The sequence below is a fragment of the Lindgomyces ingoldianus genome, assembly GCF_010093535.1.
Source record: "Lindgomyces ingoldianus strain ATCC 200398 unplaced genomic scaffold BDR25scaffold_24, whole genome shotgun sequence".
NCBI classification, from domain to species: domain Eukaryota; kingdom Fungi; phylum Ascomycota; class Dothideomycetes; order Pleosporales; family Lindgomycetaceae; genus Lindgomyces; species Lindgomyces ingoldianus.
The window spans coordinates 177,798-197,306 of NW_022985185.1; the positions used below are offsets into that span (position 1 = coordinate 177,798).

Consider the following 19,509-nt stretch of genomic DNA (forward strand, 5'->3'; position numbering starts at 1 on the left):
ACTTTGGTAAAGGCGGGTGATTCGGATGGAAAGAATTGCTCCTAGATTGTTCCGGGCGACATTAATGCGATGGCGGAGGTCGAATTTGTTGTGGGGAAGTTTCATACTAAGCCGAGATAAGGTGCTAAGGTGTTGTTTGCAAATAGGGGCTAGGAAATTTCTACCTACATTTTAGAAACTCATTCTGCTAGTAACTGTATGCTAGTATTTACATTTGATCTACAGACAAAATAGGATTTTAGGACTAATTTAGGTTAGAAGCTGAAGCAGGCTTAAAGTAGTAGCCAATTATGGAACTAGTTGAGACGCAGAAGTGGAGACGGCTCAAGCTCCAGAGGACCGTGAGTCAGCTAATTCACCCACTGCGTACCAGCGTTCATCCATCCAGCACTAGTCCCAGCACCCACCTACCACTTCTGCTCACCTCAGTGCTCTCTACCCGGGATTGCTCCTAAGCTGTCAAGCAGAACTAATTACTCGCGGATTATAATACTTTTCTACTCTTGGCCTACTATCAATTAGTAACACTGACAGAAGCAAAATTTGTGCAGTTATAGCTTAAGAATAGGTTGTTACGCTAAGACGAAGTACCGATAATAGTAGATTTGAAGAGAACTATAGTGAATAATGTATTTATATGTACGTAAATTAAACAACACAGAGAGCAAGTGTTCCTACTCTGGCATGCTGAATCCATAAGATTAAGAAAGTATATCATTCTTAGTCGCAGATAGATGCCTGGCATTTGCCCCCTTCTTGTAAGACATCCCGTACCATCTTTCCAATCCTTTGCGAATATCACAAGACCGTTGTTTTAATCCTCGCTAAGGTACGAGCCACCGCCTAGCCCGAAACACATTCTCAAGCGCTTCGTCACAAACACTCTAAATATGAGGTTTCACAATTAGTTCCTTAGGCTTAGCTCACTCCTTAGACCAACATTTTCCTCTCTAAATTAGCGTATCACTTTCCTAAGGCTTTTCGATCAGGGCATATTCAGCGTTAGATAATGAGGCAGGAGTGCAAAGAGATGGAAAGTTCCTCCCTCTACTACGTAAATATTAGCGATATAGAAAAATATAGTATATATATACAAATGATAGAGCTGAAAACTTGATTTACGATAGCCTAATAATTGTTTCATTCAGTAGAGGATTATTGGTGCTATAAAGGCTGAAAGTAGTTGAGTTTTGTATAGGTGCAAATATGCTCACGTGGTTCATATATTAGTGCTTAATACTATGCTTACAGAGTTCTGAGCAGGTGTATTTGGAAAATTGGTACGAATATTAGTGAGAGCGAGTAGTTATCACATATTATCATTTTTATTGTCGTAATAAACTCGGGACTCTTCTCAGGTAGGCACAGGACACCGAGTACGACTGCTGTCTAGGGTTTAATAACCCAAAACTTCCATCGCCTATCTACCAATACTATAATCAAATATATATTTTTAGAGGTCCCGCTTTCGCCGCTTTCAGTTCCTAAGTCGGTTCACTATGGCCGGATCAGACCGCTCCCCCGTAACCCGTGTCACTTGGTTCAAATTCCTCGCCGATGCAACACCCAAATAGAAAGGAGATTTCACTTGCACTTTCCTTGTCTCTACACACAAGATAAGGAGCTAATACTAGAGATCCCTAAAGGCGGGATACTTCTGAACATGCCATGAGCACTAATAAATATGAAGAGGGGAAATGGATGTGATGTAGGTTTCATTGTGACCTTCAAGGTGTGCCATGGCATTTGGCCATACAAACATAGTTCTATATATCTGGAGCGTCATACGAGAGATGCTGAATGTAGATTTTGCGATAGAGTGATGCCGCCAGAAAAGAGTTCGATGCTGAACTGGGGCATGATAAGTTGAAGGTGCGTAGTAGCATTGAAAATGTTAACTTGTAGCTGTCACAAGTGACAATGATGTGAGACTTAAGGCCTACATTAATGATTTGTGCAGAAAGATACGGATCCTATATTATAGCAAGTATTCGTTTATGACTTCGTTCAGGAGAAGGATTTGGGTTCGAAATAGCGATGTCTCAGCAGGAAACGTCACATCTCACTAGACAGCTGAACAGCAAGATGGGATGAAGTTGAAGGTTGCTGGTTCTGTTTTTCTCACCACCTATATCTAATACATCTTTCCAATCGGGTAGCCGATTATCCTATTTTAGGAAGAGCAACTTGGGAACACGCACCGATTCGATACGATTTCATGTGCTGAGCTATTTTATCTATGATAATGTATTGTCTTCTTAGTATGGGACCTGCAACGAGAACTATAATATGTAATACACTAAATGTTAGTGATCATCAAATTATCGAAAGACTTGCTGTGACTAGTGGGATTCGTCTTCCGTAACGAGACCATTGAATTGGATTTGACATTTCTTGTCCAAGGCGTTGTACTATTCCTGATTAAGAGCTACCCTTGAACCCTCCTGGGTGGACGACAGTATTAAGATGCGCATTGATTCCGTATGATAGTATTGGAAAGACTGTAAGCAACTTTACGTCATCTCTTAATTTGCTGCGCTGTATCATTCCATGATTCGCACCGTCACATGAACTGAAACAATTGTTGTGACAATTCATGGCTTCTGAAATTAAATCCAGTCCTATTCTCGAGCGAGTATCTCTGTTTGCAAAACAGGCCGTGGCGTCTACCACAGGTTAGCGGCTAGCCATTCCATCCGCAGTAGAGGTTTTCCTCTCCCTTCCCGACTTAGAAGTGAACCCATTTACGCGGTTAACGCGTCGTCTTCAAATCATGTCGCAAAAACATTGAAATTCGCGAAACTCAACAACGCTCGAGGAATATTAAAATTTCAGACCACAGCCTGCTAGGGGAAGAGTAGAGATTCAGGGCCTCTATCTATCTAGTTACACCCACTCAAAGAAATGTCTTTTATCGAGATCTGCTCTAGAGCGAATAATCTCCTGAACTGCAGTGGCACTGCGGTCCGACTCGGTTCTGGGGGTGGTGGTTTACGAGAACCCTGAAGCATCTGCGAAAGAAGGCTTGAGGGTCTTGGGCAGAGCGTGTCCAACAGTGGCTATTGAACTTCTGAGAAAGGCCATTCTATCGTAAGCCCCAAGCATGGGCTGAACGCAGACAACGTCCTTGAATAGGAGGTGGTCACTACGAGTGGAAAGTATATAATCGCCACCCCTTTATCGAATGCCGATCTTTACTAGGCTCTGAGTGGAGGAAGGGCAGTCGTGTTCGCAGTAGCCGTGAGCATGACCGTGGAGGCGTTTTCCGAAGGCGTCATATTTGGCTGCTAGCCTATCATTCAACATCAGCTCCTCTCCAAGCAAAGATATCTTATAATCCGCGGTTGAGGTATTCCACCAGTTTTCGCTGCAGGTTCTGGAGGATAGTGTTTCGGCAGGTTATATCATTGCTGGCGGATCATTCTCAATGCGGCCTTTGACCGCGCCGGATAGGAAGAGTGCGTAATGGACCTCATCTCTCCGTATGCTTCAAAGCCAGAGCAATCAAGAATACCTTATACATCAGTCGCGACATTCCTCGGGCCGCTTCCGTATGGTTCCAACTTGTAACCCCATTCCCAGTCCAGATATCCAAGTTGATTCCAAAGTCGACTTTGACAAATCCGACACCGGAGTTAGCCCAGGTACACCGACAGATTGCAGCTTTAAAAAACGGATCGCTTTTTAGGCAATGCCTTTTAGGCACCTCACGCTCCATCCACTGCGCCTTCTAACTCGGTGCTACCCGCTCGGAGAGACCCCGCTGTACACCAGGCGATCTTTGGTCCGGGGGACTGCACTTCGACCTGGGACGAGAATGTAGCTAACGATAACGCTCTCTAGGATGTAGTCCTTCCCTTGCCGTCAGCATTTAACTTGGTAACACATTTAAACGAAGGGAATTCAAACTAAAAGTATTGGAAGGAGGCATTATATGGTGCTAGTCTACAAAAGATTAGAGAAAATTAAAAGCGTATGGGATCCGGCGGATGTTTTTTAAATTTTCAAACAGGGATTAGCAGCGCAAAGTTCAGATCAGACAACTCAGGAAAGCCATTCTGCAATTAACAGAGTGGGAAAATTAGATTTGATTGATTTCCCATAGATTTCGATAGGAATTCTCCGCAAGACCCTGAGTATCACGTGACATATTGTTTGAATACTCCGTGCAATGATTTTGAGAAGTCACTAACAATATAGTTATCCTTCGTCCAAAATCGTCGGCATGAATCTCGAGATAATTTCAGGAAGCCTGTACAATTCAAGACTGGTTAGGAGGACTAGTCTCTGGTGGATCTAGTACATGCTTATTTGCAGTAGGTTTTGTTGATGTTATAGCGACTACTCGCTCAAGAAGCCACCCAAGCTAATAGTATCTTAGTATGGTTACGCGCCATCTGAAATTATCCAATGGTCCAGCTTTCGCCGCTGTTTACTGCTCATCGTGAAATTTAGGCTGTTCGCTCAATCTAAAGAGAACCGTTATTCGTCAAAACGTACCCCCATCTTTTTAGCGAACATTACGCCTGGACTCTGCGTCACTTTGCTAGAGCGTGTTACTCGGCGTAGGATATTGGTAGAGTGGGACTAGACGATGCCAACCGGAGACCAAGAATATGAGATCGGCTTCCTGGGGCCATCATTTCCAGGTCCGAATAGATATGTCGAAGCTTAGCGACTCAAAAGTGGTTATCGCCAAGCTCACCGTATTCTACAGACTGCTCGTATACCTCTAGATAGATGTAGACATCACTGATCCAACTCCTGAGACATTCTCCCACAGTGTTGGGAGAGAGCTAGATTAGGAAATGGGCTTCACCATGGTGTATTCATCAAGGAGTTGAGGCGTTTGAGTTGGCATATGCTAGCACAAGTTCTGATCCCTTTGGAGGAAGGAGGGCATTCAGCAAGAGGATAAGGCTTGTATATTGGAGCTGTTCTATCTCCTAGCCGACCAGTAAGATGCTGTCAACTAGGGTATCCACCTCTTAGCCAGGGACCCGGAAGGCTCGTTAGGATCCAGTGTTGGACGCTCTCGATTTTGATCTAATTTTGTGTAGGCGGCTAAGGGTGCAGATAAAAGGATATGTTCCTAGTCAAGGTAGAAAGAGTTAAAATTGGTAAGTGCCTTTAGACTTATAGGTTAGCGGAACAAAGGACAAGAATCTTTCAGGCTCCTAAATGGAAGCCGCGATATTCTATATGTGTGTGGAGTTCAGGAACTGTTCCACTGCATTGACCTAATGAAGGACGAGGTCATTTTGACGAGGACACGCAGGTGCCGCAGCGTTCGAATACTGCGCTAGTGCTAGTAAATAGTCAATTGTTACATGAAATACTCATACATTTGTCAATACACCTTGCTATCTCAAGATCGCCGCCTCGCCGGAGCCGGTGTCCATGACTCAGGCTGCCAGTTATCGCCAGGATTTGTTATTGCAGGCTTCTTCCAGGGGGAGTCTCTTGGTTCTTGCATTACTTTTCGCGTCCTTAATGTTGGGACATCTTCCACGTGTCCACGACCGTCTTTTGCCACCTCTTCTTCCTCGTCTCGATTTTCATCTTGCATTGTCTGGGTTGGTTCGGCCTTCCTCCAGACTTCCTCATCCACGTTCGCTTGCTTTATTCCAGTGTTCGTATCTCTCGACTCGAGCATGTGCATTGGCTGTTGTTTATCCGGTGCATCCAACGCCGAGGGCTTCGCCGCCCATCGAGCATCGGCTTGCGCTGCGAGCAGTTTTATCCGCTCTTGTCTAACTACGTTGGCTTGCTGTTCAGCGAGCGAAGGCGGTTCAAACCGCGTATGCCGCAGCCACTGCATCCATAGCGCTAACACTTCCCGTCAGATAATTTCCATGCAGAGGGTGGAGGGAGTGGCAAGATTGGGGAATGGCTCACGTCCAACATTAACGTCGCTGTAGTGTGTCCACCGACTGTACTTGACAATTCTGCGGTTGCGGTTCGAGTGGAGGGCGTCTTTGAACTCCCAAAATGTGTTTCCTTGGAGGTCAAATCCTTGGTATTGTCAGCGTGGGCTTGTTGCGCTTCGATGCAGCACCCTCGAGCCGGGTTCGACCCAGAGTTACTTTCGACGCAATCCAAGGAAGGAGGTAGCCTGCGCAACGCAAATATGAAGCCTGAAAGCGTAGACAGAGGCAAAAAGATCAATAGAATGCAAGTAGGTGTCAAAACACGAAGCAACCTAAATCCTTCCAGGCCAGGAAGGGAGACCAAAAGAGACCGTCTACGCACCCACCAGCCATTTCTTCCTCCACGGCAACTGCTTCATCTTCCAATTGTACCATAATCGCCGGATAGTACCGGGATTCCTCGTCATGGTTGAATGATATGGCAATGAAAAATTTGGACGGCATGACGGACCTTGACGCTCTGGCCAGTGACGAAAGCGCGTGGCTGGGGTCGTGCACCGCCTCCTCGTTCACGCATTCCCGCCGCCGCCCCACCACGGCAGCCGACTCTTGTTCTGTACGTTGGCATGTATCTTGCTGGTCCTCGATTCTTCACTGTCGCATTGCAACAACAACTCCTCCCTAGGCCGCTTTCACCAGGACATCCCGCTACACCCTATCTCAATACTACTTGTTTACCCTCAGCTTTCACACTCACGTCCGCCGCGCGCCGTCACCAAACGGCCATAAGCCCTGTGCTCGCCCAGCTCCTTCACCATGGCGTCTGTGTCGTCGCTGGACCAGGACATGAGGAAATTGCGCATGTCGCGGTATACTCCACAGGCAGCGAATGAAGCGCGGAGCTGGATAGAGGACATGCTGGGAGAGCGGTTGCCGCCCGGTGATCTGCTCGATGCTTTGAAAGATGGGACCGTGTTATGCAGGTATGTACTGCGCTGTATTTACACTGCTCTTACACTGCTCTTTCACCCTCGCCTCCAGGTTACTGACTTGCTGCTACAGACTCATAAATCTTGCTGTACCGAACCCAGGCGTCAAGTTTAAGAAGTCGCCTATGCCTTTTATTCAAATGGAAAACATCTCGCACTTCCTCCGCGCCTGCGAAGCGCCGCCGCTGAACATGCCTTCGCACGACCGATTTCTCACCGTCGACCTGTACGAATCTAAAGATCCCGCGCAGGTCCTCCAGTGCCTGAGCGCTTTTAGTCGAGTCGCCAACTCCGTTAACCCTTCCCAATTCCCTCGGACAATCGGACCCAAGCGAGGCGGGAACCCAATGAGCCCAACCACCACAGGAGCAGGGGCCTATTCAAATGGCGGCGCCCTCACATCTCCTGGTTTCGGGCGCAACAGGGGTCCCAGCACGAACAGTAACACTAGCGGCTCAACTACTTTCAATCCCCTTTCACGACCCCCTGCCGAGAGGGCGCTCAGTCCTGCGCTCACTGGAGGGTCAAACTCTTCGAGGACTTCTAATGGTATTCCCAAGTCGCCTCCGGGTGGCGTAAGTAGTTGGAGTAACAAGGCTGACCAAGGCGTCACAGCGCCCGCATGGAACATTCATCAGTATGGATACATGGGCGGCGCTAGCCAAGGCAACCAAGGCATTTCATTCGGCGGTCGACGACAGATTACCAGTGCGGGTCCTCACGTGCCTAATCTGGCTGAGAAGGAGAGAAAGCGGAGGGAAAGGGAGGCCGAGGAAGAGCGTCTGCGTGTGCTTGCAGAAGAGGCTGAGCATAAACGTCGCATCGATCGAGAGGCTGAGGAAGAACGGGCACGTCTTGAGGAAGAACGAAGATGGGAGGAGGAGAGCCGCAAGCAGCGTGAAGCAGAGCAACGGCGATTAGAGAAGCAGAAGCGAGAATGGGAAGAGCAGGAGAGGCAATGGAAGCTGGAGGAGGAGCAGAGGCAGAGGGAAGAGAGAGAGGCTCAAGAGAGAATCGATAAGGAGACTCGCCGGAAGCGGGCCGGAAGCGACGCCAGGCTGAGAGGGCAAATGCTCAGTCAATACCAAGCTGAGCAACCTACCAAGCCGCGAAGCCGCCGGAACAGCCAGGTTGACCCCGAATATAATGCTGAGCGTGAGCGGGTTCGGGAATTGGAGCGCCAGCTCGAAGAGGCCAAAGAGCGTGAGCGGCAGTACCAGCTTGAGCGCGAAGACCGACTTCGGGACGATGAGCGTCGCAAAATGCGCTCGAGGTCAAAGAGTCGTACCCGAGACCGCTCTCGAAGCCGTCCTCGACCTCCACCCCGCTCTCCTTCCCCACAGGACAGCTCGGCGTCCTGGGCTGGCGCCGATGAGCGCGAATATCTCCGTCAGCAATGGCACGATAGCAGGAAACAACCCGCACGCCCTTTGCCGGAACCGACCGCCGTACAACCGCCATCTTTGCCCACGCGCCCGCTCCCTGAGCCCTCCGCACGACCCCTCCCAGATCCTGCGAACTATGCAAAGACCAACCGCACTGACCGCTTCCTTGCTTCAAACCCTGCACCGGTGGCCTCCAAACCAACAAGCTATATTCCACCAGAACTTACATCAACGTCAGAGCGTGCTGCGGAGGACGCTCGTCGCGCAGCATCACAAACCAAGACGAAGCAAGGCGGGTGGGCTGGAAAGTCTCTACTTGAGCGGGAAATGGAGCGTGAACGAGACCGTCAACGTGAATGGGAGGAGGCGCAACGAGCTCTTCAGAGTGCACCGAAGGACCCGAATGCAGGAACGAGAGAGGGACAGAGCTGGGACGTCAACCAGTATGGCTATATGGGTGGGGATAACCAGAACAAGGTGGGCACAGGGATTGGTTTTGGGGGCAAGAGACAGATTCTCGGGCCTAGACCTTTTGGACCGAGATGATTATCTTCATGAGCGCAATGAGATATTTGGGGCTCGGAATGATTGAGTAAAAGCGATGATCAAATAAGCGTTCCGAGCACTATTTTTGGTTGAGCATTTTTGGAGTTCTGGAGCTCATTTGGACAGGTGGTTTTATAGATACCGCTTGAAGATGCCGTTGAGTCTCTCTTTTGAGACGTGAGGGTTCTCGCTGCAGATAGTTATTCTGCTTATTATAGACACTTCTATGAGCTTAACGAAGCTTTACTAGTGATAGAGTCAGACCAATATGTGATTCCCATCTCAAATGGTTAGCATACTTCCAACTGGCCGACAGGTTGCCAAGACGGCTGACACATGGCTACGGAGAAAGAAAACTCCGATGCCGTTGCCTTGTCTAAAAGTCCACCGCGCGGCATCTACTCCAACCAATTCTACAGACTAACTATTGGCCACAACAAACCTCCTGCAAAGTTGAAGAGAAAGTCTTATAATCATAATGCCGAAATATAAGTTATCCACCCCCATAATTGCTGTAACATACTGACTTTCCTTTACTCTTCTGTAGGTTCCTCGGATGAAGCTTCTCCAAGTCGCGCAACTAACAGCGATCAAGGCGATTACTGCGATGTTTATCTTACCCACGATTCGATGAGCGTTCGAAAGGCGCACAATAGTGGACGAAATCATCTGCGTAATGTCCAGCAATACTACGAGCGTGCGTCTATTCACATCCTCTTCAATTGACCCAGGCTAATATATTCTCCAGAGATCTCTAGCGAGCAGGCACAACAAGTCATCGATTCTATAACCGCATCGTACGCCGCCGAAGGCCAACAGAATCCACTCAGCCAGCCCATACACCCGATGGGCGGCCCGGGACCAATGCCTTTCGGCGCGTTCCCTCCCCCGGGGATGCCAGGCATGCCACCTCCGATGGGTATGCCTGGTATGCCTGGTATGCCACCACCCCAATTCATGCCTCCGGGAGGACGAGGCATGCCGCCATTTCCACCGCCTAATATGCCAGGAGGTCCAGGAGGCCCCGGTGGTATGCCACCAAACATGCCGCCAAGCATGCCCCCATTCCCACCACAAGGCATGCCAGGGGGACCGGGAGGTCCAGGAGGACCGGGTGGCATGCCGCCGTTCCCTTTCCAAGGGCCACCGCACGCTGGATCTCCCCCGGGTGGGTTGCCTTTCCCGCCACCACAAGGAATGCCGCGCCCAGGTGGTTTCCCGTATCCTGGATCTAGTGTCCCTGGTCCCGAACGATATTGATATATTGATAATATGGCATGGTCTTAGGTACGCAGGCATTATTGGAGTTCAGGGATCGGGGCTAGGGAATACCACTGTATGTAGATGTTACCATGGGTCTATGCACTCGGCATTAAAGGCAAGCTAGCGCCACGTCCGCTGACACGTCCGCTGACATGTCCCTTGTAATGCCGCTTGCTGAGATTTAATAGGGAAATCGTACCACGCTATGGCCTTCTTGAATATGAAACCCCCGATTGATATTGTGTATTTTTATGAGAGCTAGGCGGCAAGATGCTGTTTCGCATACATCTCGACACCCGTAAGAGGCATCCCGAGCTTGTAATTCACTGTGATCTCTTTATCCCACCAAACACCTTCTCCAGCAAACACAACCCGATACTTCTTAATAAGATTCTCAGGATCTTTTGCGAGCTCTTCTTCGAGATGCTGAGTCGTCCACTCCTCCCGCCTCACATTCTTCCCCGTCACTCTCCCAACAATACCCGCCAGCTCTGCATAGCTCACAGTGTCCCCAGCTATGTAGAGAATACGATCTTCGCTCTCAACATCCCCCGCCACAACTCTAGCCAGTGTCTTCCCAATGTCACTCACACTCGTCACTGTAACCTTATGCTCCCAACTCTTCAGCGCACGTACCACGAACCCTGCTCCAGCTTTCTCTTCACCAACGACCCCCCAAAACGGCTCGAACAGAAAACTCATGAAGATTCCGGTGGATACAATCGTCCATGTAACATGCGACTGGGCTGCCTGCGACCGCAACAGTTTCCGCACTTGGAGCTGCTCGCCGAATAGTGGCATTAAACCCCCGCAATCACCGGTGACGTCGTAGTCCACACCCCACTGCCATGGGAAAAACCACAGTTTTCCTAGCCCGGCTTCTTTTCGAAGCAGTCCGGCTTGTAAGATTTCTTTGGCGAGTTTCGTGATGGTTCCGGCTGGTTGCCCGAATCCAGTGCATATGATTACGGTGGAGTAGTTTGCGAAAGTTTTCGCGAGGTCTTCAGAGGGTCCGGATATATCGAGAGATAGTAGGGAGGTATTTGGACCAGAGAGATGTGCGTATTTAGATGGTGTTCGGATGGCGATGGTGATGTGGGTGTTGGGGAGGGAAGAGAGGTGTGGGAGGAATGCGGTGCCGAGTTCGCCGGCGCCAAGGAGTAGGAATTGATGATGGTGGATAGGAGATGACATCTTGAATCTTACTAACTGCTTCAATTTCTCAATGGGTGTGGACTAGCGTCCTCCGATGCTATATACCACTGAGAGCACCTAGTAAGGTAGTGGGGAGTCTTGGCAGCCATCGGAGTTAGGCGGGGAACTGGAGTAATTATTCAGCACGCGCCCTGCAGGTTCTAAATGAAGATTAAAGAGTAGATTAAAAGCATCCACTTGTAGTTTTATTTCAAGGGCTGGGGAGACTTGGAATTAGTGATTTGGGTGGTTCGTACGAGGGAAATTACAAACCCTAGTTGACGGAGTTGCCTGATAGAGAATCATAATGTTTTAATAACGCGAAGACGTGTTACACCTGTATTTTACTACCAAACGTGAAAGTTTATAGGGTATGATTCAGAACAGAACTCTGCATCATGTTGATGCTAATCATAACCCAGCAAGAAGTTTGGCTGATTAAACCCACCATGCCAAAGGTCCGTAGAAGGTGGGAGTATGCAGAGAACATGATGTGAAACTCGTGTCCCCTAACACTCCAGAGTATGGTTCATAAGAAACAGCTTCACTCTTTTCTCCCCTTGAGGAAGAAACACCGTGAAGGTGGAAGACGAAACGTCGAGCAACGCTTGGCAAGCTTTCGCTTCGTCTTCCTAAAGAAGATTAGCTTCACGCACCGAAAATGGTGCCGAAGTTCACACCTCGTCCAGCACTTCTGCTCACAGCTAATCCACGAGTGCCAAAGCCCCCGACACAGCTTTAGCCACTTTATTTCCATCATGGCCGAGCAGTTGGTTCTCCGCGGCACCCTTGAGGGCCACACTGGTTGGGTCACCTCCCTGGCCACGTCCCTCGAGAAGTAGGTTCACCAAAAATTCGAAGTCGCATTGCGACGAGATGCTAAAGCGAGAATAGCCCGAACATGCTTCTATCTGGCAGCCGAGACAAGACCCTCATCATCTGGAATTTGACCCGCGACGAGACCTCGTATGGCTACCCTAAGAGGAGTCTGCACGGCCACTCTCACATCGTCTCCGACTGCGTACGTTACATCCATGGCTGCGAGCAATTGGCTAGCTAGGAAGTCCGTGAGCCAGGCTGAGTTGACAATTGCGCTCTACAGGTCATTTCGTCCGACGGTGCCTATGCGCTCTCATCGTCCTGGGACAAGACGCTCCGTCTCTGGGAGCTCTCGACCGGCGTGACGACGAGGCGATTCGTCGGCCACACCAACGACGTCCTTTCCGTGTCCTTCTCTGCCGACAACCGCCAGATCGTCTCCGGTTCCCGTGACCGAACCATCAAGCTATGGAACACACTGGGAGACTGCAAGTTCACCATCACCGACAAGGGCCACACCGAGTGGGTGTCGTGCGTGCGGTTCAGCCCCAACCCGCAGAACCCGGTTATCGTGTCTGCTGGCTGGGACAAGCTGGTCAAGGTGGGCCGTTTTCCTTTCCGTTGGTTGAGGACTGCAGGTGAAGCTTGCGGGATGCATATGATGCAATGCATTTTTAAGTATTTGCTACTTCAGAGCCCTCGGGCCATGAGACAAACTATCACCTTTTGCCCTGATTCGACATCCCCACTCACCGCTCTCCAACGGCTGTCTAGCGAATTCAATAGCTAACGAGAGAGCTCTAGGTCTGGGAACTCGCCTCGTGCCGCATCCAAACCGACCACATCGGCCACACCGGCTACATCAACACCGTCACCATCTCCCCTGACGGCTCTCTCTGCGCGTCCGGTGGCAAGGACGGAACCACGATGCTCTGGGACTTGAACGAGTCGAAGCACCTCTACTCCCTCACCGCCGGCGACGAGATCCATGCTCTCGTCTTCTCCCCCAACCGCTACTGGCTGTGCGCCGCCACCGCATCCAGCATCATCATCTTCGACCTCGAGAAGAAGAGCAAGGTCGACGAGCTCAAGCCCGAGTACATGGAGGTTGGCAAAAAGAGCAGGGAGCCTGAGTGCGTGAGCTTGGCTTGGAGCGCTGATGGCCAGACACTGTTTGCAGGTTACACTGACAACCGCATTCGCTGCTGGGGTGTTATGGCAAGGGCATAAGTAGCCGAGAGGGTAGGAAGGGGGTTTGGGGTTTAGAAGGGAGTTGGTATGGACGAACTTGAAAGTCATGATTCCAAGAAAGTGTTTCTCTGTAGCATGCCCCAGGAGTGGACACAATGCGGACGGACGGGGTGGGTTTAGGGATGGATATATTTCCTTTCCGAATTAGCACTTCAGGCGCTCAGAGGCAATGAAAAATTCATTCAATCAATTATTCCTTCATGTGCTACAGCTTGATAACTAACACAACCAAGACAACCAACTTCTCAAATCAAATCAAATCGAGGTTCACTTCAGGTTGTCCAAGCCTGAATTATACATACTACTATCATCTTATCTTGTCCTACCATACCCTGCCCTGCTTGACCCTACCCTACTTTGCCCTACCTTGCCTACAACTTACTAAAATTCGGCATCTTCCTCTGCAACCCACTCAACATAGCATCCTTCACATCCCTCGTCTGCACCATAGCCGCATTCCAAACAGCCGTATACCTCAACCCATCCTCCACCGTTCTATCCCGCGAATAATTCAATATCTCCTTCGTCCCCATGGTCGCTACTGGACTTTTTTTTGCTATCTCCCCCGCTAGTTTCAATCCCTCCTGCACTGCTTCTGTTTTGTCGGCATATACACCGCTAACGAGGCCGACTCGTAGGGCTTCGTCTGAGGAAAAGATTCGCGCGGTTAGGCAGACGTCTTTAGCCCAGGAGAGGGAGGACACGGAGTGCGGGAGGCGGGAGAGCGTGCCGATGTCTGCAGCAAGCCCGATGTCAACTTCTTTTACAGAAAACGCTGTGTTGGTGGTGGAGAGCCGGATGTCGCAGGCAAGAGAGAGGTCCAGCGCTAGGCCGTAGGATATATTGTGTAAGACTACGATTGTTGCTGTTGGGCGTTAGGATGCGTTGAGAAGGTTGTTGAGATGGGGTTAGGGATGAGGGGGATTTCGTGGGGGAGCAGCGATGTGAGGGGGAGGGGGCATACGTTTCTCGCATTTCTCAACATCGGTAATGCAGTTTTGGAATTCGAGAATGTGGCGGCGGATGGCGTTTGCGGTTCGAGCGGGATCTTGGGAGTCGCGGGATAGTATGCCTTCGGATGCTGCCTGTGTTTTTGGAATGCTTAGTGCATGGGCGGGTAGTGTGGGATTTGGGGGGCTTAGTTTGGCTGGACAGATGCCTATTGGGAAATCCTTCACAAGGAGAACACAGCATGCTTGAGAAGGTACTGGGAATAACAAGAGCGCTAAGAACAAAGGCCACATTACCTTAACGTCTAGTCCTGCCGTAAACGCTCTCTCTCCAGCTCCGGTCAAGACAACAGCTCGCACGTTAGGGTCGTGTGAGAGGCGGCGGAAAATTGCGGATAGATTGAGCCACATTCTAAGAGATGGGGATGGTTAGCGGGGTTCATGCTAGGTGTGTTGATATCTACTTGGGAGTGGGAAGGAAGGTAGGGTAAGAGCGTTACTCTATCATACAGTGTGGACTAAGGATGGGGAGATCTACGAGGATGCGGGATAGCTACGTGTGAATATGCTGTAAATAAAAGTTTTTAGACAGAGAGAGTGTGGGGAAGAAGTTATGTTTCATGGACCCCACTATCCACCGACGAGAATAGCAAACCAGCCAGACTATCGAAGTCACTCATAGGAACGAAACAGTGGGTAATAGGAATCCCAGACAACTCATTCTCAAGGTCCCCAAATCCTAAACGAACCAAGTCATAGTCCTCCCAGACATACCTCATTTAAACCAGAATAGTAAAAATAGATTGCAACAGAAAGATAGCAAAAACGTACTCACTTTTCAACAAAAGCATTCAACTTCTCCGGCCGGTTGATCTCTACATGTGCAACATATTCCGCCGGAAACGTGACGTTGAAGTACTCATATTCGTACTTTTCTGCCATCTTTCTCTTTCTCTTTCCCCTTCTTCCTCTTTTCCGTTTCTCGATGTTTCGTTATAAGTCTCGTTGTCTGTCCCGTTCCCAAAGTCTAGCCCTGTACAATGTCGCAGCAGGCCCTGGCTTCCAGGCTCTCAGCAGCCGTCACACTCGGTAGTTCACGGAATATATCGAAATAGAGCGGTAAGCTCAGGAAAAGAGAAAGGAATATGAAGATGTCGTTGTTGAAGTCGTCGGCATTGTCCATCTAGCATCTGACATCCACTGACGAGTCGTCGGCCCGGCATTATTGAGCCTCGGTATCTTCCAAAGCATGCTAGCGCATTGCCTATTCAGGTGCTCCACATTGGAGGAAAGTTTACGCGAGCCAAAATGCTGGGATGTTAATTGTGTTACGCACATGATTGCAATGTCTCGTAGGACACGAATCCTTCATATAGACCGTATTTGCACTGCACGGCAGAAGGTGAATTTTGTGGTACATTTTGGGTTTCGGTTTGTGTCAACTGACTACTTCTTGATTCAGAGGAAAGCAAAGAAGGGGTAGGATAGAGTGCCAATATATCAACATCATCCAAATGCCCAGTAGATTTTTATACCATACGACTCCGGCTCAGATCTACAAAAGACACCTGAGAAGATGCATGAGTTTCGGAACTCCTATAAATGATGCGACTGCTCCGTTCAGGCAGGATAAAAATCCAGTCACCCAACGCCCACCAGATCCGGCCTCGAAAGTCAAGCCAATCTAGAACTTCTGCGCTGGGAATGACGGAAATAGAAATAGAAAAGGCCGTAGACATATCAGAATCGGCGAGCACCAAAGGGTAGTATCGGCGCTGTGCATGGGTACTCCAAATCCCTCAGGAGATCAACGCGAGTCATATCGCATCTACCCCACAGCTTTCTCTCCAATCTTCCTAATATCCGGCAGTGCTTTCCTTAGCTTCGCCACACTCTTCTTCTTCTTCCAAAGCATCCTATAATACTCCGTCAGATGCGGGAACCTCTCTTCACTCCAACCATCCCAATTAACAATAAGTTCATCGAGCGCCGGCCATGTCGAGCAATCCCCAATCGAAAATCTCCGACCGGCGATAAAAGGCCCAGGATCGAGTGCATACCTCTCTTCAAGGCTTTCGAGCATGTTGACAAAGTCGTTATAGTAGGTCGGGACGTGGCGATTAACCCAGTATTTCAGCATAGCGGAGACCATGACGAAAGTTTCGTATGAGCGCGAGCTGCATGCGCGGCCGCGGTCGTCACGGTCCATTGGATGGTAATGATCCAGGTATAGGAGAATTGGAACAGCGATAAGAACTTCGGTGTGGTTGACATCATTGTCGCGGTAACAGACTTGGCGGTCGAGTTCGTATAGTTTTTCTAATGTTGGGGCTTCTGAGAGGATGTGGTTCAGCTTGTTCTCCCATAAGAAGACTTGGACCATCTTGTTCTCGACGATGTTGTTGGAGGCAAATAGGATTGGGATGTCTTCTGGTGGCTGGCGGAAATGTAAGACGTCGAACCCGTCGCCGTACCATTCGTTCCAGTCGAATTCTGTCTCATGGTTCTCTTTACTGAAGGCACGCACCATCTTTTCCGTTTCGTCTTCGTCATCGTTGATGACATCGTTTGCGTCACGATGGTCTTTAGACGTGGCGCCTTGGCCCCATATCCTGCTGCTTTCTGCGTCCAAGAAGGTACCAATGTGTCGGAAGGTCAAGGAAATCCTAATCCCAGAGTACGCTTTCTCTTCCTCGCTACGCTCCGCAGGCAATCTCTTGTCAGCGTTGATACCATGCAGCCATCGCATATTTGAATCTTGCCCCAATACAAACATAGAATTATGTGGCATCGCAACACGCTGCGTAGTGCGCCCTCCCGTTTCCTCGGATTCCTCAGTCTTAGCCGACTTCTTTGTCCTCAAGCGCATGGTCCTCTCTGCACCAAAGCTAACATTTACAATATTCGACCCACGCACAATATCTAGCGTCTTGTCTGAATGCTCTGAAATGTAGTCCTGGCCCGAGCGGTACAGCTGAATCAGAACATGGTTTAGCGGGTGTCCAACCAGCTTTTCAGCTTGCTTCTGTATGACTCTCACTTTTGGCGAAAAGTGCAGTAGCGGCAGCGCTTGATCGGTGGGATGTCGATAGACCGGCATTGACCCGTCAGCTCCAAATGCGCCTTGACAACACACGAGACGTGGCACCTCGCCCTGCTGGTGATGCATCTTTTGCCATCTCACTTCATTGTACAGTTGATGGAATATCAAGTCCTTTAGTGGCTTCGACGGGTCGGTAGGGTGACGGAATTCTGGAGGAAAGAAGTTATAGATTATGTGGGAGTCGCCCTCGGCAATTGGGTCGCCAGGGCCCAGGACTGGGAACGTAGCAAGGGATTGGAGCTTCTTCCCCATTTTCGCGGAATTGGCGGATGTTGAAGGTACCATTTGGGTTTCTGGAGGGATTTTTGCGGGTGATTTTGGAGCGTCGGGTTGGGGCGGGTTACTGGATTCGGATTTGGAACTTCTCCCCAGAGCCAGGCGCACGCGCGATGGCTTTTCCTTGAGGTCAAGATTTGAAGAAGGCAAAGAGGGCTGTGATGCAGAGGACTTGAGTGTTTGTTGCCTAGATGGGCTTTCGCGAAGCTTATCACTACTTCCAGCTTTTGTAATCGTGGGTGGTCGTGGCGCCGGTTCGACGGGCGGAGGCTGAGCTACTTTCGGGGCCTTCGCCGCGACGCTGGGAGGTGTTTCAGCTTGGGGCTGGTGGTGAGAGCTCGATGCGCCCTTTTTGCTGGACTCGGCTCGTTGCCTCTTGCTACCTTTGTCCTCTTCCTTTTTGCCCTTGTCACGACGTGGCCGCATCACTATCTTTGACTTGACAAGATTTTGTTTGGCGGCCGGTGCGGGACCCTGGCCTTGGTTTTCAGGGACCCTTGCGCCTTGGCTGAGCTTTTCAGCAAATTGCTCGTCGCTCAGTTTAGTATCCGTTGTGGTGCGACTTTCAGCTATAGACGCGTCTGATAATGTGCGTTGTCGGCCGTCAATGGCAATGGCCGGTGATTCGAGGCCCTGGTACGGAGATTTACTCGAATTCGCTTGGTGTGTGGGCCGATCCTCGCTTTGTCGCATGCTTCCGACCAAACGTTGGAGCCTATCGTCGGCGGTATCCTTGGAGCTCTTCCGCGACCCTGGCCTTTGCTGAGACGACGCAGAGTCCTCCGTGTGATCCCGATTGAGGATTTCCTGGCTAGTGACGATGTGTGCGTCGAAAAATTCAACCATTCTTTTAAGCGCTTCGTCGTGCCGGGTTTGCTTCCGGAAGCCAAGGCAGTCCTCAACGACGTTGATCTTGATCCCATGTCGGGCTGCGTCGATAACCGTCGCAAGCACGGAAACATTCGTAATACACCCGCAGATATAGAGCTCCGTGACCAGCTTTGCCCGTAAGATTAGCAGGAGTGATGTCCCTTGAAAGGCAGAATAACTTGTCGTCCTTACAATCGTGTCTGCGCTTTCGATCTTGGGCTTAACAGGGTCCACGAAGTCGGCACCTGGGGTGTCAGGCAAGCAAGCAGGTCCATTTTTGGAGGCCCGTAGCAGGAACAGCTCTTCGTCTTCTTCCGTGGCAGAGAGTGAAGAAGCTTCTCGCGGGGTAGTCCGCCTTCGAGCGGAGACCCTCTTGAGAAGATCCAACGCACGCTGCTTGTGCCGTGACGATCTTGACTGGATTGGCGGGAGAAGATCCTTCGGAAGATCTTCGTCGTCATCTGAGCTGCTCTCGTCTCCTTCCACAAGTCCCCCCACGACAACGGCGTCTCCCTCGCCCGTGGTAGGGTCGTTTGCCATGCGATCTACCTCGTAGACGGTCTGAATCCAAATGACATTGGCAGAGAGCTGGCGGAATTTTGGAAGGACGGTGTGAATGCGGTCCAGAAATCCATTGCGGGTGTTGACTGGAAGCTTCCCGTCCGGTTGAATGAAATCATTTTGCAATCCAATTACCAGCAACGCCTGATGGGTCTGAAAATGCGGCTGATTTTGAGAAATAAGATCCAAAAGGGACATCATCTTGGACTAAAAGGGGTAGAGAAAAGGCGTGCCCGCGGGGATCTAGACATGCGCACACGCAAGAATGGGAGGAAATCCAAGGCTGGGAGGTTTCATGTAGCAGTTCGATTAGGTTCTTGCGAATGGAACAGCGGGCAAATGCAGTGGGTGCAAGAAGAGAGGAGCGAGGAGGCGTGAAGCCGGTGGAAGACGACCGTTATGCATTACCGGAAGGCACGGTGTAGTTGTGGC

At 50.0% G+C, this 19,509-nt stretch overlaps 8 protein-coding genes across 8 annotated transcripts; 4 read left to right on the forward strand and 4 right to left on the reverse strand.

The window, feature by feature from the left end:
- Positions 1 to 290: 290 nt before the first annotated feature.
- On the forward strand, positions 291 to 1,574 carry BDR25DRAFT_357378 (uncharacterized protein; the record flags this gene model as incomplete). The annotated part of the gene is made up of 11 exons (XM_033695794.1): positions 291 to 345; positions 389 to 458; positions 589 to 620; positions 735 to 829; positions 867 to 895; positions 990 to 1,037; positions 1,128 to 1,161; positions 1,199 to 1,217; positions 1,261 to 1,292; positions 1,363 to 1,480; positions 1,513 to 1,574. 11 exons carry the CDS (start codon positions 291 to 293, stop codon positions 1,572 to 1,574), a joined length of 594 nt encoding a protein of 197 aa, XP_033545289.1.
- A 3,744-nt stretch (positions 1,575 to 5,318) lies between these two features.
- BDR25DRAFT_335316 (uncharacterized protein) lies at positions 5,319 to 6,337 on the reverse strand (the record flags this gene model as incomplete). Its single annotated transcript, XM_033692997.1, has 3 exons — positions 5,319 to 5,829; positions 5,899 to 6,015; positions 6,253 to 6,337. The coding sequence occupies 3 exons, from the start codon at positions 6,335 to 6,337 to the stop codon at positions 5,369 to 5,371; spliced, it is 663 nt and encodes a 220-aa protein (XP_033545290.1). The 3' UTR covers positions 5,319 to 5,368.
- Positions 6,338 to 6,497: 160 nt separating this feature from the next.
- On the forward strand, positions 6,498 to 9,008 carry BDR25DRAFT_265087 (uncharacterized protein). The gene is made up of 2 exons (XM_033686894.1): positions 6,498 to 6,853; positions 6,933 to 9,008. The coding sequence occupies exons 1-2, from the start codon at positions 6,687 to 6,689 to the stop codon at positions 8,788 to 8,790; spliced, it is 2,025 nt and encodes a 674-aa protein (XP_033545291.1). The 5' UTR covers positions 6,498 to 6,686; the 3' UTR covers positions 8,791 to 9,008.
- Positions 9,009 to 9,126: 118 nt separating this feature from the next.
- On the forward strand, positions 9,127 to 10,050 carry BDR25DRAFT_326652 (zf-U1-domain-containing protein; the record flags this gene model as incomplete). The annotated part of the gene is made up of 3 exons (XM_033692292.1): positions 9,127 to 9,172; positions 9,386 to 9,487; positions 9,539 to 10,050. 3 exons carry the CDS (start codon positions 9,127 to 9,129, stop codon positions 10,048 to 10,050), a joined length of 660 nt encoding a protein of 219 aa, XP_033545292.1.
- Positions 10,051 to 10,311: 261 nt separating this feature from the next.
- Positions 10,312 to 11,332, reverse strand: BDR25DRAFT_335319 (NAD(P)-binding protein; the record flags this gene model as incomplete). Its single annotated transcript, XM_033692998.1, has 1 exon — positions 10,312 to 11,332. Exon 1 carries the CDS (start codon positions 11,245 to 11,247, stop codon positions 10,312 to 10,314), a length of 936 nt encoding a protein of 311 aa, XP_033545293.1. The 5' UTR covers positions 11,248 to 11,332.
- A 606-nt stretch (positions 11,333 to 11,938) lies between these two features.
- On the forward strand, positions 11,939 to 13,505 carry BDR25DRAFT_265098 (WD40 repeat-like protein). The gene is made up of 4 exons (XM_033686895.1): positions 11,939 to 12,085; positions 12,142 to 12,268; positions 12,350 to 12,667; positions 12,871 to 13,505. Exons 1-4 carry the CDS (start codon positions 12,006 to 12,008, stop codon positions 13,294 to 13,296), a joined length of 951 nt encoding a protein of 316 aa, XP_033545294.1. The 5' UTR covers positions 11,939 to 12,005; the 3' UTR covers positions 13,297 to 13,505.
- On the reverse strand, positions 13,505 to 15,433 carry BDR25DRAFT_290100 (delta-delta-dienoyl-CoA isomeras-like protein). Its single transcript, XM_033688498.1, has 4 exons — positions 15,103 to 15,433; positions 14,565 to 14,679; positions 14,282 to 14,402; positions 13,505 to 14,182 (listed from the first exon to the last, which is right to left on the reverse strand). Exons 1-4 carry the CDS (start codon positions 15,207 to 15,209, stop codon positions 13,689 to 13,691), a joined length of 837 nt encoding a protein of 278 aa, XP_033545295.1. The 5' UTR covers positions 15,210 to 15,433; the 3' UTR covers positions 13,505 to 13,688.
- A 713-nt stretch (positions 15,434 to 16,146) lies between these two features.
- Positions 16,147 to 19,278, reverse strand: BDR25DRAFT_173038 (uncharacterized protein; the record flags this gene model as incomplete). Its single annotated transcript, XM_033684150.1, has 3 exons — positions 16,147 to 17,963; positions 18,030 to 18,295; positions 18,398 to 19,278. Coding segments are annotated over 3 exons (2,964 nt in total), but the record flags the coding sequence as incomplete, so codon positions are not given.
- Positions 19,279 to 19,509: the final 231 nt, after the last annotated feature.

Excerpts from the sequence above, each read along its gene's own strand:
- BDR25DRAFT_290100 (XM_033688498.1), bottom strand. The coding sequence starts at position 15,209 with ATGGCAGAAAAGTACGAATATGAGTACTTCAACGTCACGTTTCCGGCG. Across the intron at positions 14,403-14,564 it reads CGGCAGGACTAGACGTTAAG|GCAGCATCCGAAGGCATACT; the intron begins GTAATGTGGCCT and ends CCAAAAACACAG. Across the intron at positions 14,183-14,281 it reads TGTTGAGAAATGCGAGAAAC|CAACAATCGTAGTCTTACAC; the intron begins GTATGCCCCCTC and ends AACGCCCAACAG.
- BDR25DRAFT_265087 (XM_033686894.1), top strand. The coding sequence starts at position 6,687 with ATGGCGTCTGTGTCGTCGCTGGACCAGGACATGAGGAAATTGCGCATG. Across the intron at positions 6,854-6,932 it reads GATGGGACCGTGTTATGCAG|ACTCATAAATCTTGCTGTAC; the intron begins GTATGTACTGCG and ends TTGCTGCTACAG.
- BDR25DRAFT_265098 (XM_033686895.1), top strand. The coding sequence starts at position 12,006 with ATGGCCGAGCAGTTGGTTCTCCGCGGCACCCTTGAGGGCCACACTGGT. Across the intron at positions 12,086-12,141 it reads CTGGCCACGTCCCTCGAGAA|CCCGAACATGCTTCTATCTG; the intron begins GTAGGTTCACCA and ends AAGCGAGAATAG. Across the intron at positions 12,269-12,349 it reads CTCACATCGTCTCCGACTGC|GTCATTTCGTCCGACGGTGC; the intron begins GTACGTTACATC and ends TGCGCTCTACAG.